Below are 16,123 nucleotides of genomic sequence, written 5' to 3'. Positions count from 1 at the left end.
ATGTAGGACATTTAATCGCCCAAATGTATAAATAAATGCAAATACCCCTCATCCTATACCCCAAATTACACTATGTACAAAATCCCATGCAGATCAGTGATGGCTCGAGCCAGCGAGCGCAGTCCCATTTGTAAGGTCACGTCTGTGGTCTCTAGATTGGCACGTCTGTTAATGTACTAATAGCTGTGAACGAGACAGCCGTCTCATGCTGCTGACTGGCAGAAGGTGACATTGAAAGCTGTGTTTTCAGACATGATGCATACTGTGTGGCAACAGCAGAGACGGTGCCAGTTCACCCAACATATGCTGAAAATATACATACTACTTAGATTTACATTAAAATGACACTTAGAAGGTTAAGTAGATATTTGAAGGTAAATATTATATTAATATGAATATTATAATATACGTTTATAGTTTATGGCACCTAAAAAGTACTTGTTTTTCAAATGCTCTGGGCTGCATTAGTGGATAATAGAGAGCATTCGTGCCAGTGGTTTCTATAATCTTGGTTTATTCGCCCCGATGAATCATCATTGACAACATGCCTGCTTGCTTATATTTAAGTAAACTAGATCACATTCATCATAATTAGCAGAGCTGTCCACACTGAGACAGATGTCCATTTCCATGTCCAGTTACAACCACTTTCATTTGCCTGTCTATTTGAAATAAAATGAGTTTGGTTACAAACCAAATGAAGTAATTCATTTGTAATTTAGTCATTTATGGCCGTTGCTTCAAGTGTTGTATTACTATTACTATAGTAATAATACTATTAATATTTCTTAATAATTTGAATTTTGGCTAGTATTTTATATTTTCAGTTTTCATTTATGTTAGTAATTTTTGGTTATGTGTTTTTGTCATCTTTATTTTTTTAAGATATATATTTCTATTGATTGACTGATTGTAATACTTATTTAAATTGCCAAAGCAACTCATTTTCATTTTCCTTTCTTTATTGCATTTTAGCTGTTCACATGATAATTACACTTTATTTTATTACAAAAATGATGGACCCACTTTATATTAATTGTTTTTAATTATGATGTACTTCCATAATTATTTGATACAATATGTTTTTACATTGTACTTATAAAGATTTCTGTAGTTGCATCTATAATTAATTGGAAAATGAAGTAAAAATTAATGCAATAAGTATTTTTTTTTTTTTTTTTTTTTTTTAAATGAAAACACAGTAGTTAAAGACACCTAATATAAAGTGGGACCAAAATAATTATTAATATTTTAAATTTTAGTTTTAGTTAAAAATAAGAACTCTGGTGGATTCAAAGCCACGTTCTGATGTTTCTGCTCACTTAATGTTACTCCTACCTGCTTAATCTGCAGTGAGAGTTTGACTGACCATAAATGGACAACACCATGTGACCAGTGACAGAGTAATCTGAGACATCTGCCCTATGGTCTCACTGGAATAACACACACACAGCCTACATGTGTGTCACGTGACACAGGGCCACAGCGTGTGCAGTAATCCAGTCTTGTCCCTGAGGTATTGCCACCTTAATATTTCCTTTTCTTTCTCTCTCCATTGATTATGTTGGACATGCGTTCACTGAGGGAGGTGATGAGAAGTTTTCAGGATCCCTGTTTCTCCTCTGAGCTCTCTGGAGGGAGCGGAGCCTCCTGTGATGTTGGAGACTGAGCTCCTCCAGGACCGTCTGCAGAGCAAACGCCAGGTTAATGCACAGAGCACCAAATCTGTGTGTGTGTGTGTGTCAGTGAATCTGGCTGACCTGTTAGTGAGAGCTCGGCTAGTTTGAGGGGCAGGTCCGTGGGACTGACACCGGCAGGAGAGCCCAGGATGTCAGGAAGAGCATTACGTCGACCTGATCGACCCGATGACGCAAAATCCAACACCGGCTCCACCTCCGTCATCTCACCACTGCCATTCTATAATAAAAAACAGCCGAGTTCAGCAAGAACAATAAAAGCTGTTTTCAAAAAGTAGTGGGTCACATAAGTTTCTTTAAGTGCTTTAAAAGCAACAAATTTTATTTGTTTGAAAAACAAAAGGCAGTGAAACAGAACAAAATAAAACAAAAACTAAGCAAAATTAAACAAAATTAAAACAAGAATCTAACACAATCTGAAGTTTAACAATACTACTATGTAATGGTAACCTAAAAATGTTAATTAGGCATGCGTGATATTGGATTTTTTCCAATATGCCGATATTTTTCAACTCATTTTGGTCGATACCGATACCGATATATTTATTTTTGTTTGGAAACAACACCAAGTCTCTCCTGTGCAGAAAGTATAAGCAAAATATATATTTTTTTATTTTGGTTAGTTTTTAACAAGAACTTATATGTTAGAATTAAATAAACAATAATGAAGGTTTTTTGACAGCACACTGAAGCTTTGAAAATAACTATAAATAAACTATATATCAATCGCTGCATTTTTCCCCAGAAAGATGCAGTTAACCCCAACAATTTTATTTTATTTACAAATTTAACATTTGTAAATGGTCTACAGCAAAAGAGTTGTAAAAATTTTATTTGTTTAAAAAAATAAAACATATTACACATTAATGAATAAATCAGTATATATAAAATTATGTAATTTACAATAATCATGTCATGTTTGTGATTTCTTTTTTTTATGTAAGCTATAGCTTCTGGCTTTTAAATCAAAACATACTCATTATTTTATGACATCAATTACTTCTTTATTTAATCAGAAACACAGTCTAAATGTTATTTGTGTAGGCCAGGGCTGTCCAAACTCGGTCCTGGCGGAAACTCTGCAGGATCGAGTTTGAACAGCCCTGGTGTTGGCTATTTTACTTTTAATTGAATTAGAAGTAGGCCAACAGTGCCCCCTACAGATTAAAACTCCTTACCGAACGGGCATTAGGACCCTGGCGTTTACTCTATCACACACCAAACGCCTCATTCTGTAGGTTCTTTCACAGATTAAATTCAGTGATCCAAACGAGTGAATCTAATCATCATTCAGACAAAACTTTGCTTCAAGAATGAGCCACAATGTTGGCTTGATCTAATCACTAGCACACCCTGAGCACATGTTAGTTAAGGGATTCCTCTTATAGGCAAGGCATATTATATAATTTTTCATATCGGGCCAATGCCGATATTTACATTTAAAGCCATTATCGGCCAATTCCGATATCAGTCCGATAATATCGTGCATCACTAATGGTAATATATAAATTAACTGTTTTTCAAAAATGTTATTTAGCATCATTGAACCAACCTGTATAGATTAATTTATACCAGCAGGTTTTATAGGTTAAATCAGGTAAAAATATCTATATAAAGGTAACAATTGCAAGTTACCACTTTTTACAGTATATGATACATATTTAATGTACTTTATTGCATATAGTGTTATATCTGTTCACACCAAAGCCTACTGAGGATAGTACACATACTTGAACAAATGCAGAAACTGTTTTTTCTATGGTAATTGATAATAAAAAAAACTCTTCTAGACAAACATGTAACCATCTCTCTTCCTGTTTAGTGGCTCTTTGTGAACTCTCTGCCCTTGTGTCTTTTCACCGATTGGTTTGCATTATAGCAATGAGAATTGGAGGAAATATTCATAAAAATAGGAATGTGAAAAAGTAGGAATATAGTAAAAAAGAAAAAAAAAACTTAAGTAACAATCAAAAATGTTGATACCTTCCCCAAACTGACATTAACTTCTTTCAAAAGTCGGCTCTTGTCTGAATGCATCAAGTGTAATATTATGCAAAATATAACTTCTATGTCTGTAAGATTCACCCACAGAAATGTACAAACACACACAGAGAGATAGCATGCCATCTGTTCTCACTCTGGCCTCACACCAAAAGAGTTCATCTAGTCTACTGTAGGTCTGGAGGGCATCATCTCCCCATCCTGTCCTCTGTGGGAATGCCCTTCTTGCCAAAACTTAAAACTCAACAATCTTTTTTAATTGTTTTTTTATTTACATGCATTCATTTAGCAGATGATTTTATCCAAAAAGATTTGCAAAAATAAGTGAAAAAAAAAAAATAACAAATACAAAGTTAGCTAGAAAAGTACAAGTGAGTATGTTAGAAGGATTCTTAAATACAACATATACAATTATATACAGTGCCTTGTGAAAGTATTCATACCCCTTCATTTTCTTCACATTTTATGTTGCTGCCTTATGTTAAAATGCTTTAAATTACTTTTTTCCCCCACATCAATCTACACTCCATACACAAAATCAGCTTCTCTAGATAGTAAAGGAGATATATATATAGCTAAAGCTACCTAGTGATGATTTTCTTGAACAATTTGTTCATTTCGAATCTTTAATATTAACAAATTATCTCAGAGAGGGATTCATTCATTTCATGTTGACCGTGCATACACAGCAACGTAATTTTACTTGAACGATGTGACATCAACACGACACATACAAAACACAACAATAACACCCAACAAATAAAAACAACACTTACAACATAAACCAACATTACAAATGAAACAAACAACACAAACGGCTAAAAGTGAACCAAAAACAAGTTCAACAGCACAAATAAAACCAACAAGTTTATATTTTCTACAGCATGATCCATTCGTGCTGCATTGCATGCTGGGAATGTTCATAGCACTTATGTACTGTAGAAACACAGATTGATGCTGTTTGTTTACAATAAATTTCTGAGAGTGCAATTAGATACAAGATAAGTCCAACTGTGAAATTGCTGTGAAAGTAACGCAATTATTAACCTGGAATTTACAGTGTAAATTCAGGGAAAGTCAGTTTACATTTTTTTCCCCTGTAAATTTCACAGGAACTTACCGATAACCATTTAACAAGTTTTTATTGTGGCATTTTCACAGTTTTTTACTGTTAAAATTGCGTCGTTTTTTTACTGTAATTTCTCACTAAAATGTTTAACAGTGTAGTAAGAAGGAACAGGCGGTGTACAAAGTGAAGTGCATTTGTCAGTGTGCCATTGTATGCTTGTGTTTGTGTTTCATCAGTGATGAGCATATTTAGACAGATTAAACTCCTATGGTCATTCACAATGAACAAATAAAACCAATCAAAAATAAACAGCAACAGCAACACAACTCATAATCAACCATTCATAAACTGTGTGCTTTAACGCAGTGTGAATTGTTAATGTTCCCACAATCCCATGATGTTACAGAGGTCCATTCAAAGGTATTTAATTACTGTCCCTCTATTTATAGAATGTTAGAGCATGAGCATGTGTCTGGTCCCCTTGTTCCGCTTCCATGGCAACCGCCACATTATCATCCACAGAAATGTAAAGCACAGACTTCATCATCCATTTACACAAAACCTCCCAGTCATTACAAATAAATAAAAATCATTTCATTTCATTTTTTTTATTATTATTATTATTATTATTACAGTTAATTACAGAGGTAATTTATATCAAACCATTAAATGTACAAATATTTTTGTTTGTTTGTTTTTATAATCTTTATACTTAAAAAAAGTTCATACAGTTCAAAAATTTCCCATTCACTCCCATTCTTCCATTTTACAGTTAAAAGAAAAGAAAAAGATTGGGGGGGGGGGGGGGGGGGGGGGGGCACGTCTTATGAAAGCATGGGAAAGGGAGAGAAATAAAGAGACGATTAAACGAATCCTCTGGGATGGATTAGACATTTCTCTGTCTGTTTAACTCTTAACTCTTTTTTTCTTCATCTCACCTTCTTACTTTCTCTGAAGGATCAAAGTCTGCTTTCACACTTTCAGGCAGATTAATGCCCCCGGCTAAAACTCTGAATTACACACACACACACACATAATGTCCTAATATCCCCAAAGACAATACAAATTGAAATACACTACTTTGTGGGGTCCTTCAGCTACAGAAAACCTGTTTACATTGTTACACTTTCAGATAAACATCATTTACTATTTTTAATAGCAGGCCGGTCCCCACAAAATTTCAGGTTTTACTATCCTTGTGTATCCACAATGTAGCATAAACAAGTACACACACACACACACACACACACACACACACAGAATGAGCACAGCACCTTGATAGTTGTTCAATCAGAATAAATATATTTTGTTCCTTTTACTTTAAGTGCAAGTCCCCTAAACGTCCCCATTAGATATCTATTGTTTCGATTCAAAAGCGTCATCGCGCAGAACATCCACCTGATTTTCGCGTTCAGTGTGAAAAGGCCTTTACAAACATTTACCATGGATGTAATGTAATAACGTAATGAATGCATGATTTTGCAAACATGTAATTTTATTTAGCCAGGTCATCTGATTAGGGTATGTTTCACAATTCTATATCTCTATTTAATTTTCAAATTATGACAGTACAGTGAATGATATGTACACTCTTATAGTTTTATAGTTTTTTTCAATTGCTAGGAAGCGTTTACCAATGCTTAAAGTACTTTTTCTAAACTCTTAATACAGCCAATTAGCCAAAGAGTTAATTTAGGGAAGTCGTGGCCTAATGGTTAGAGAGTCGGACTCGTAATCCAAAGGTTGTGGGTTTGAGTCTCGGGCCAGCAGGAATTGTAGGTGGGGGCAGTGAATGTCCAGCGCTCTCTCCACCCTCAATACCACGACTGAGGTGCCCTTGAGCAAGGCACCGAACCCCCAACTGCTCCCCGGACGCCGCAGCATAAATGGCTGCCCACTGCTCCGGGTGTGCATTAGCATTAGCACTTCTATCCAACAGAAGCATATAGTCAATCATAGCACAGTGACTGTCAAAATACTAACAGTTGATGGCTTTACAAAAACTGCATTACTCGGCATTTTTTCAGTTCTACCTGCATATAACAGACAATATAAAAATCCATAGTTTTTTTTGTAATTTTAGCCTTCAGTTTACCTTCAACTGAAACCCATTTTACATTTTTAAGTGTTGAATGTGTTTGTTCTTGGCAACATACTATCTAAAACTGATTGAGTCATTACTTTATAGAATGTACAATAGAAAAAATAGGGTCCCCTATTCAGAAATTCAATTGGAGCCTTGATTGAAATTGCTTTCCGGTGTGGGGGTTGGATGTGGATGGTGCCCCCATGGTAGATGATGCCAGGGATCAACAAAAATTCCAACATACATGGCCTTTGGTTACTATGCAAGCTTGTTTCCTTCACAGAATATAAAAGTAAAAACAGTAATTTTAACCTTTTTATCTCACAAATTGGACTTCCATTATAGTAATTGCGAGTTTATGTCTTGCAATTCAGACTTGATCAGAATTGTGAGATACTGTAAATTCACAATTGCAAGAAAAAAGTCAGAATTCTAAGATAAAGTCATAATTACCCTTTACCCTTTATATTCCATGGCAGAAATAAGCTTTTACAGCAGCTAAACAGCTATCACTGTGTTATGAAATCAGTTGTGCCAGACAGTTTGAGACAGAGACAGATTGTGGGGGGTACTAATAGGGAAAAACTTAAACTGCTGGAATAAAAGAGTTTTAAAGGTTTAGTGAAGGAAGACTTGCAGGTCAATGGCATCAATGTTTAAGGTATAGTGGATAGTGCACCTGAGACCGTCATCATCCCTGAGAAGGACAGTGCACCTGAGACCGTCATCACCCCTGAGATGGACAGTGCACCTGAGACGGACAGTGCGCCTGAGAGCGCCATCACCCCTGAGACGGACAGTGCACCTGAGACCGTCATCACCCCTGAGACGGACAGTGCACCTGAGACCGTCATCATCCCTGAGAAGGACAGTGCACCTGAGACCGTCATCATCCCTGAGATAGACAGTGCAACTGAGACGGACAGTGCGCCTGAGACCGCCATCACCCCTGAGACGGACAGTGCACCTGAGACCGTCATCACCCCTGAGACGGACAGTGCGCCCGAGACGGACAGTGCACCTGAGACCGCCATCACCCCTGAGACGGCCAGTGCACCTGAGAGCGTCATCATCCCTAAGATAGACAGTGCACCTGAGACGGACAGTGCGCCTGAGAACGCCATCACCCCTGAGATGGACAGTGCACCCGAGACGGACAGTGCACCTGAGACCGTCATCATCCCTGAGATAGACAGTGCACCTGAGACGGACAGTGCGCCTGAGACCGCCATCACCCCTGAGATAGACAGTGCACCTGAGACGGGCAGTGCGCCTGAGAACGTCATCACCCCTGAGATAGACAGTGCACCTGAGATGGACAGTGCGCCTGAGAACGTCATCACCCCTGAGATGGACAGTGCACCCGAGACGGACAGTGCACCTGAGACCGTCATCATCCCTGAGATAGACAGTGCACCTGAGACGGACAGTGCGCATGAGACCGCCATCACCCCTGAGATAGACAGCGCACCTGAGACGGAGAATGCGCCTGAGAACGTCATCACCCCTGAGATAGACAGTGCACCTGAGACCGTCATCATCCCTGAGACGGACAGTGCACCTGAGACCGTCATCATCCCTGAGATAGACAGTGCACCTGAGACGGACAGTGCGCCTGAGAACGTCATCACCCCTGAAATGGACAGTGCACCCGAGACGGACAGTGCACCTGAGACCGTCATCATCCCTGAGATAGACAGTGCACCTGAGACGGACAGTGCACCTGAGACCGTCATCATCCCTGAGATAGACAGTGCACCTGAGACGGACAGTGCCCCTTGGACCGTCATCACCCCTGAGATGGACAGTGCACCTGAGACGGACAGTGCACCTGAGACCGTCATCATCCCTGAGATAGACAGTGCACCTGAGACGGACAGTGCGCCTGAGACCGTCATCATCCCTGAGATAGACAGTGCACCTGAGACGGACAGTGCGCCTGAGAACGTCATCATCCCTGAGATGGACAGTGCACCCGAGACGGACAGTGCACCTGAGACCGTCATCATCCCTGAGATAGACAGTGCACCTGAGACGGACAGTGCGCCTGAGACCGCCATCACCCCTGAGATAGACAATGCACCTGAGACAGACAGTGCGCCTGAGAACGTCATCACCCCTGAGATAGACAGTGCACCTGAGACGGACAGTGCGTCTGAGACCGTCATCATCCCTGAGATAGACAGTGCACCTGAGACGGACAGTGCACCTGAGACCGTCATCATCCCTGAGATAGACAGTGCACCTGAGATGGACAGTGTGCCTGAGACCGCCATCACCCCTGAGATAGACAGTGCACCTGAGACGGACAGTGCGCCTGAAAACGTCATCACCCCTGAGATAGACAGTGCACCTGAGACGGACAGTGCGCCTGAGAACGTCATCACCCCTGAGATGGACAGTGCACCTGAGACGGACAGTGCACCTGAGACCGTCATCATCCCTGAGACGGACAGTGCACCTGAGACGGACAGTGCACCTTGGACCGTCATCACCCCTGAGATAGACAGTGCACCCGAGACGGACAGTGCACCTGAGACTGTCATCATCCCTGAGATAGACAGTGCACCTGAGACGGACAGTGCACCTGAGACCGTCATCATCCCTGAGATAGACAGTGCACCTGAGACGGACAGTGCCCCTTGGACCGTCATCACCCCTGAGATGGACAGTGCACCTGAGACGTTATCATCTTTGAGACGGACAGTGCACCTGAGACGGACAGTGCACCTGAGACCATCATCATCCCTGAGACGAACAGTGCACCTGAGATGAACAGTGTGCCAGAGACTGAAACTGCCTCAGAGATAACACTGCCCTTGAGACTGGCACTGCCTCTGAGAATTTCACTGCCTATCAGTCTCAAACAGCCTCTGAGCCCGAAACTTCCTCTGAGACTGGCCCTGCGTCTGAGAATGACACTTCCACTGAAAGTGACACTGCCTGTCAGACTAACAATGCCTTTCAAATTAAGTCTGCTTCTCAAATTGAGACTACCTCATAGACTACATCTCAGAGTGACAGTACATTTCACACTGACAGTACGTCTCAGCCTGACACTGCCTCGAAGACAACACTGCCTCTTAACTTCCAGTGCTTTGGAGCCTTCCACTGCCTCTGAGACTGCCAATACCTCTGAGACTGACACTACCGCGGAGACTGCCCTCGAATATGAGGGTACCACTGCCTCTGAGACTGACACTACCTCTGAGACTAACACTGCCTCTGAGACTGACACTACCTCGCAGACTGCCCTTGAATATGAGGGTGCCACTGCCTCTGAGACTGACACTACATCGCAGACTGCCCTTGAATATGAGGGTGCCACTGCCTCTGAGACTGACACTACATCGCAGACTGCCCTTGAATATGAGGGTGCCACTGCCTCTGAGACTGACACTACCTCGGAGACTGACACTACCTTTGAGACTGCCACTGCCTCTGAGACTGACACTACCTCAGAGACCGACACGACCTCTGAAGCTTCCACTGTCTCTGAGTCTGACTTTGAATATCAGACAGCCACTGCCTCTGAACTACCCTTGAAAAAAATGACCCTTATGACTGGTTCAGGGTCACATATATGCTGTATGTCCTGGGATATTAATTGTAATTGACAATTACATACAAATTATTATATAACATTAATCATGTGTGAGCAAACGTGCCAGAAGGTGAAAGAAACACAATGTTCAGAGTGATTTTTTTTACCCCCATGAATATCCTCTCTCATTTTGCATTGCTGTAAAAGTTTAATGTTGTTTGTCTGGCAAAACTTTAGCTCAAAACAGTTCTTAAGGCAGAGGTTAACCTCAGCTAACAGAGCCTTGAATACATTAATCAAACACATAAGAGCTTGACTCACATGGTTGCACTGCACAAAAGTTTTTATTAAACTAAAACACAAACACGTAACTAGTCTAAACAAGCACAAACATACACTCACACATGCACAGGTTAACTGGAAGGTGAAAGTAAGAGTGAATGAACAAAAAAAGCCCACATACACTGGCCCATAGACCCTCCGCTCAACAGAAATCAGGACAGAAGTGGTCAAAAGAGTACAGAAGGTGTGAATGGGAATGTGTCTCCCTCTTCTGCTTGTGATCCGATCACCCAAAGTGCATCTTAAGACCAGGTGTAAACAAAGCTGTAGACTTCTGCTCTGCACAGTGAATGAGACACTAAATACCAACACATCTCAAATGAATCTCTACACAGCTGTCACTTCACTCTTTCAAGCCTTTTATACTGCTAGATCTCCAAACAGAACAAGCACACACGTCACACAATCATCACAAACCCTAAAGGATTTCCTATTTCAAGACTAATACAGAGAATGTAATCCTTGGTAAGTCACAATAAAAGATACTCACATCAAATATTCAGGCCTCTAATACTCTTTTATCTTGTAATCTTGCACTGTTGTTTGATAAGAGTATCTCTGAGGAAATAAAGCCTTTCATCCAAGTGTTCAAGAATTTGTTCTTTCTGGTAATTCTTGTTGAGCCCAATATTTAGGGTGTTAATTTCTTGGCTAGTATAAACAAATAATAGACCATACAAGCCATAATAAACTACACTCTCTCTAGTGTGCACTGGGTGGTCGCTTTACCAAGCCAAAAGAAACACAGAAAACAGCAGAAATGTCTTGAAATGGCCAGTCCAAACACAACACACACCATGTCCTCTCAGAGTTTCGAACCTTGATCTGCAGTTTGGTCATTTAGCATATGTGCAGCAGCCTCAGATGCCATCTGGCTCAAAGCACTGGCGCAGACCCACAAGTCTGTACAACAAGGGTTATCAAGCTTGTGTTAGCCCTGTGGCATAAATCAGTTTGTCTCTGAGCATCTTTTTCAAAGAGAAAAAAAGGTTTAAATACAAAGATTGGAGGATTGATGGATAGGGAAAAACTGCACTGCACACATCCCAAACACATAAGGCATACAGTCATGGCAGAGGAGTTCTGTAGCATGATGGGAAATGCATTGCATGCTATTGTTAGCAAACCAACATCAGCATTTCAGCTGCAGTCTCACTAAAGCTTATTAAGAACATTTTCATGTCATATTTCACCCAAAAATAAAAATAAAGATTTATTTATTTATCAGCTTTAAAGAAGTGAAAGATACCTCACATGTGCTCCGTTTTGTAAGTTTTGAATAAAAAACTTTGAATCCATTGTGAAAAAGAAGCATGCTTAACTGTATTGAATGAGCACTTCTGGTGAACTTCAAATCTTGAAAGTATACTGTATTTAAAAGACTGTACTTGCAGATAAAGAGACATTATTTTCATAATTATGTTTCTTAACACACTTAAGTTAACTTTTAATAAGTGCTCTGTGTAATAATGTCAAATTAAACATTTTATGTTAAAGTACATTTTAAATCATTTTTAATGATTTAATCTTTAGGTTAAAGTACACTTATTTTGATGTGTTGATACTGAAGCAAATGTAAAGTACTTGATTAACATTTTAACTAGTGTTGTTCAATGTTGCATTTAAAGTTAATATATTTTAATGTACAAAACTGCAACTGGATTTTTACAAATTCATAATTGCAAATATATTTAAATACAAGACATATAAGTTTCAGTAGAAATTACATTAAAGTATATTTTAGTTTACAACAAATGCTTGTCATTACATTCAGCAATTCACTTTAACCATATTTCAGAGACAATAGAAGGAATCAAGAATATATAACATAGGCCTAAAGATGTGTTTTATAAAGTCCTACTTAAGTGGGTCAAAAATGCCATTTGCATTTAATATACTTATAACTATATAAGTAAAGTAAAGTTAAATATATTTACTTATTTAACTTATATTTAACTAACTTAAGTTAAATAACTAATATTTACCATATTAAATGCAAACTAAAATACATTCTCATTTAATTAACATGCACTTGAGTGTCTGAAAACACTGCTTTCAGATTGCACTTAAGTATACTGTTTTAAACTATATTATTCCCATAATAGGTTTTTATTAATATGCTAAAATAAGGGCTGGTAATATATTAATACTGATTCATCAGTCATTTTTGATTACTGCCATTGGCTCACAATTGTGCCAAATGGACTGGTTAACATAAATGACCATTCTGTCTAGTGTAAAATAAGTGTTTATTTAGAGTTTATTTAAAGCAATTTTGTACATCTTATGTCCTCTTATATCATCTGCATTGTATTGATTATTGGCCAGATGTCATTACTGGCATCAACCCTGTCTGTAACTCAGTCAATCTTATCTTGTGTAATATACTAAAAGGAACCCATTGATCATGGCTGGTGTTTTAGTAAATTAAAAAAGGCTTTCTGTCTCTGTAGAAACATCCTTCTATCTTGACAGTATAATTAAAGGAAAGAGATAGAGTGTTTCTTCCTGTGCCACTGAGAAACCTTAAACCCCTAAACAGTTTGTGTTAATGTGTGCATTCAATTATAAATGTGTAAATGTGCAAGTGCATAATACTGTCTGTCTTTGTCTCTGTGTGTGTGTGTGTGTGTGTGTGTGCGCTGGCAGCATTTGTGGTCAAGTTTACATTATCACAGTTAAGAAATGCTAGAAGACTCATGATTGAGCAACACAAAACACTTTTAGTGCTTATTTAACAAGTTTGTGGCAAGATTCATGTTCATAGCACATGGTGCGAGCCTGAGTAATAGGCTGCTTAGGATGAAGGAGTTTGGAAAAAAACTAAAGTCTAGTAATAACAAGGCTTGTTATTACTAGAGTTGAGTTTTTCCAAACTCCTTCATCCTAAGTATTACTCAGGCTCGCACCATGTGCTATGAACATGAATCATGCCACGAACTGAGTGACTTACTGTACACTGTAAAAAATGATCATGATTTTAACGGTAAAAAACTGTGAACATGCTACGGTAAAAACCTGTTACATGGTTAACGGAAAGTTCCTGTAAAATTTACAGGGAAAAACCGTAAACTGACGTTCCCAGAATTCCCTGCATTCCATTTCAAATTCTGCTTGAATTTGACGTTTTTTTCTTTGAAATAACTATGTTTCTTCCTAGTTTTTTCTTATCGGTTATGTTTATTAGGGTTGTATGTTACATCTAATGTTGTTAAATTGATGTTTATAGCATATTTCAGTTTAATGAGTCTCACCATGATGGTGTTTAGTGCTTGTGTGAATGACACTGTGCACCTTCTGTATATTCTATTCTATGTGACTTTCTCATCATCACCTGCCTGCATTTGGTGGATATCAGTGTATTTCAAAGGAACAAAACAGATTTCAGTACTTTAATAGGTTGGTATATTAAGATTATATCAGTTAAAGAAATTACGGTATTTAACTGTAAATTTAAGTTAAAACCTTAAACCTAAAACATTGCTACCGTATTTTTTTACGGTAGAATTCTGGTAACCACAGCTGCCAGTTTTTTACCGTAAATTTTACGGAATTTTTTTTACAGTGTATGCTATTACTTTTCTACGGAGCCTTGAACATGACATTAAGAACTAATTCCCACAATGTATGCATTTCCTATTTTAGTTACATTTTGGATACCTCTGATTAATTTGTTCGCTTGTTTTAGGTGAATTGTGGCTACACTGTTCCCTTAAATTTGGAGGAACACATTATTTTTGTCTTTTTTTTCCCCTCTGCATGTAGTGTGTGGTGCTCTGTATGCTTTTCTAAGCAATCCGAAAATATTTATCTGGCAGATGATAAAATGTGGGGAAAAAGGTTTTTACTGATGGAGGGACCCAGGTCATCGGTAGGATATCACAGAGCCTTAGTCGTGAGCCAGTAAACAACCAAAAAGGACACATCCATAGAAATGCCCTGATAACCATTAAGTTGACTTAACTTAAAAAAATTGAGGAAACTTGTTGCGTGAGGCTTCAGATTGAAGGAGAAGGAGAGAAGCTGGAAGATTATTAAATGTCTTGTCAAGGTGAACACAAAGAGGCAGCAAACACAGTGTGACTCTAGGCATCTCACAAAGCCAGGAAAAGCGTGGGCTGACTGTGCTGAATTACCCAGAATACCACACTGAGACATCTTACACAACAACCACATGTTGCTGGGAATCAAAAGTACCAACAGCACATTTATGCATCCCTTGCTCTTCTCCGCTGCACAGCATAATAGCTGCATGTCCTAGAACACCAGGCGGCGGGTGAAGAGACAAGCATGATGAGATACTTATTCTGCTCTGCAGTGACTCACTCGGGTAAAGAGATGGCTCCAGAACGAGAACAGCAGCTCTGAGGAGGCTTGTTTGACTGCTTTATGATTATGAAGTCCTCTCTGAATCTGCTGGACACTGGCAGAGATATTTCTAAACTGCTGTACGGCTGTAAATTAGTTATTTCAATTCTGCAGTATGACTCTCATTAAGGAGGGAGTGTTATAAGACCATCAGTCAACACAATTAGAAATGAGCTACAGGACTGAAATCACTATGTGTTCAACAACCTGTTGAGACAGAAATTGGGAGGTAGGTTGTAACAACAGCATGTTTTTCTCGACACAAAATGAACAGTTATGGGATAAGTACCACATTACTACAATTAGACGCAGATACATATGGCAATATTGTATCAATGTTTGTGATAAACAGTGCAAAAAGTTAAAGAAAATATTACAACACACCCCAAACCTCCTTTTTTTATTTATTCTTGAACTTTTCAGCACTTTATAATGGTATAGTTTTAATAGTTTTATATTTTATCAGCACTTTTTTCATGCGTATAATACTATGCAGTGTTTATATATATATATATATATACACACAAAATAATAATAATTAATAAAATATATATATATATTTATTTATTTATTATTCAGACTCAGTGGCTTCTAAAATATTAATGTACAACATTTAAAAAATATATATATTTTTAAGATGATTTTCACTGACATTTACTCTCAAACAACGGCAAATATGTTAAAGTATCTATATTTCAAAACTGCACTAATAAGCAAATGTCAACTGGATTTACAACTGCTGTAATATTTATAGTATATTGTATTTGTATATGCTATAATATATAATTGCTGTCATATCTTTACATGCATGAATTTTAATAGTCAAATTAACAAAAAAAATATTTTTTTTTTATTCTCATGTTAAATGGTCAATATTAAGACTTCAGTATTCTAGATAAAAGCTCCACTTACCAATAATGAGCAGGCCTACAGCAGGATGGTTTTCATTTCTGCGTTCATCATGTTTGTCTCCGGCAGAACAGGTGTGTATCAGGACATCTTCAGTGTGTGTGTGT

General features: G+C 38.4%; 1 protein-coding gene across 1 annotated transcript; it reads right to left on the bottom strand.

Annotated features, from left to right (window-relative positions):
* Positions 1-882: 882 nt before the first annotated feature.
* Positions 883-16,123, bottom strand: LOC306885048 (cAMP-dependent protein kinase inhibitor beta-like). Its single transcript, XM_079441361.1, has 3 exons — positions 16,020-16,123; positions 1,761-1,917; positions 883-1,685 (listed from the first exon to the last, which is right to left on the bottom strand). The coding sequence occupies exons 2-3, from the start codon at positions 1,900-1,902 to the stop codon at positions 1,603-1,605; spliced, it is 225 nt and encodes a 74-aa protein (XP_079297487.1). The 5' UTR covers positions 1,903-1,917; positions 16,020-16,123; the 3' UTR covers positions 883-1,602.

The sequence above is a fragment of the Barbus barbus genome, assembly GCF_936440315.1.
Source record: "Barbus barbus genome assembly, chromosome: 19".
NCBI lineage: Eukaryota > Metazoa > Chordata > Actinopteri > Cypriniformes > Cyprinidae > Barbus > Barbus barbus.
Note: the sequence above shows the minus strand (reverse complement) of the source record. Positions and strands in the feature narration are given on the sequence as shown.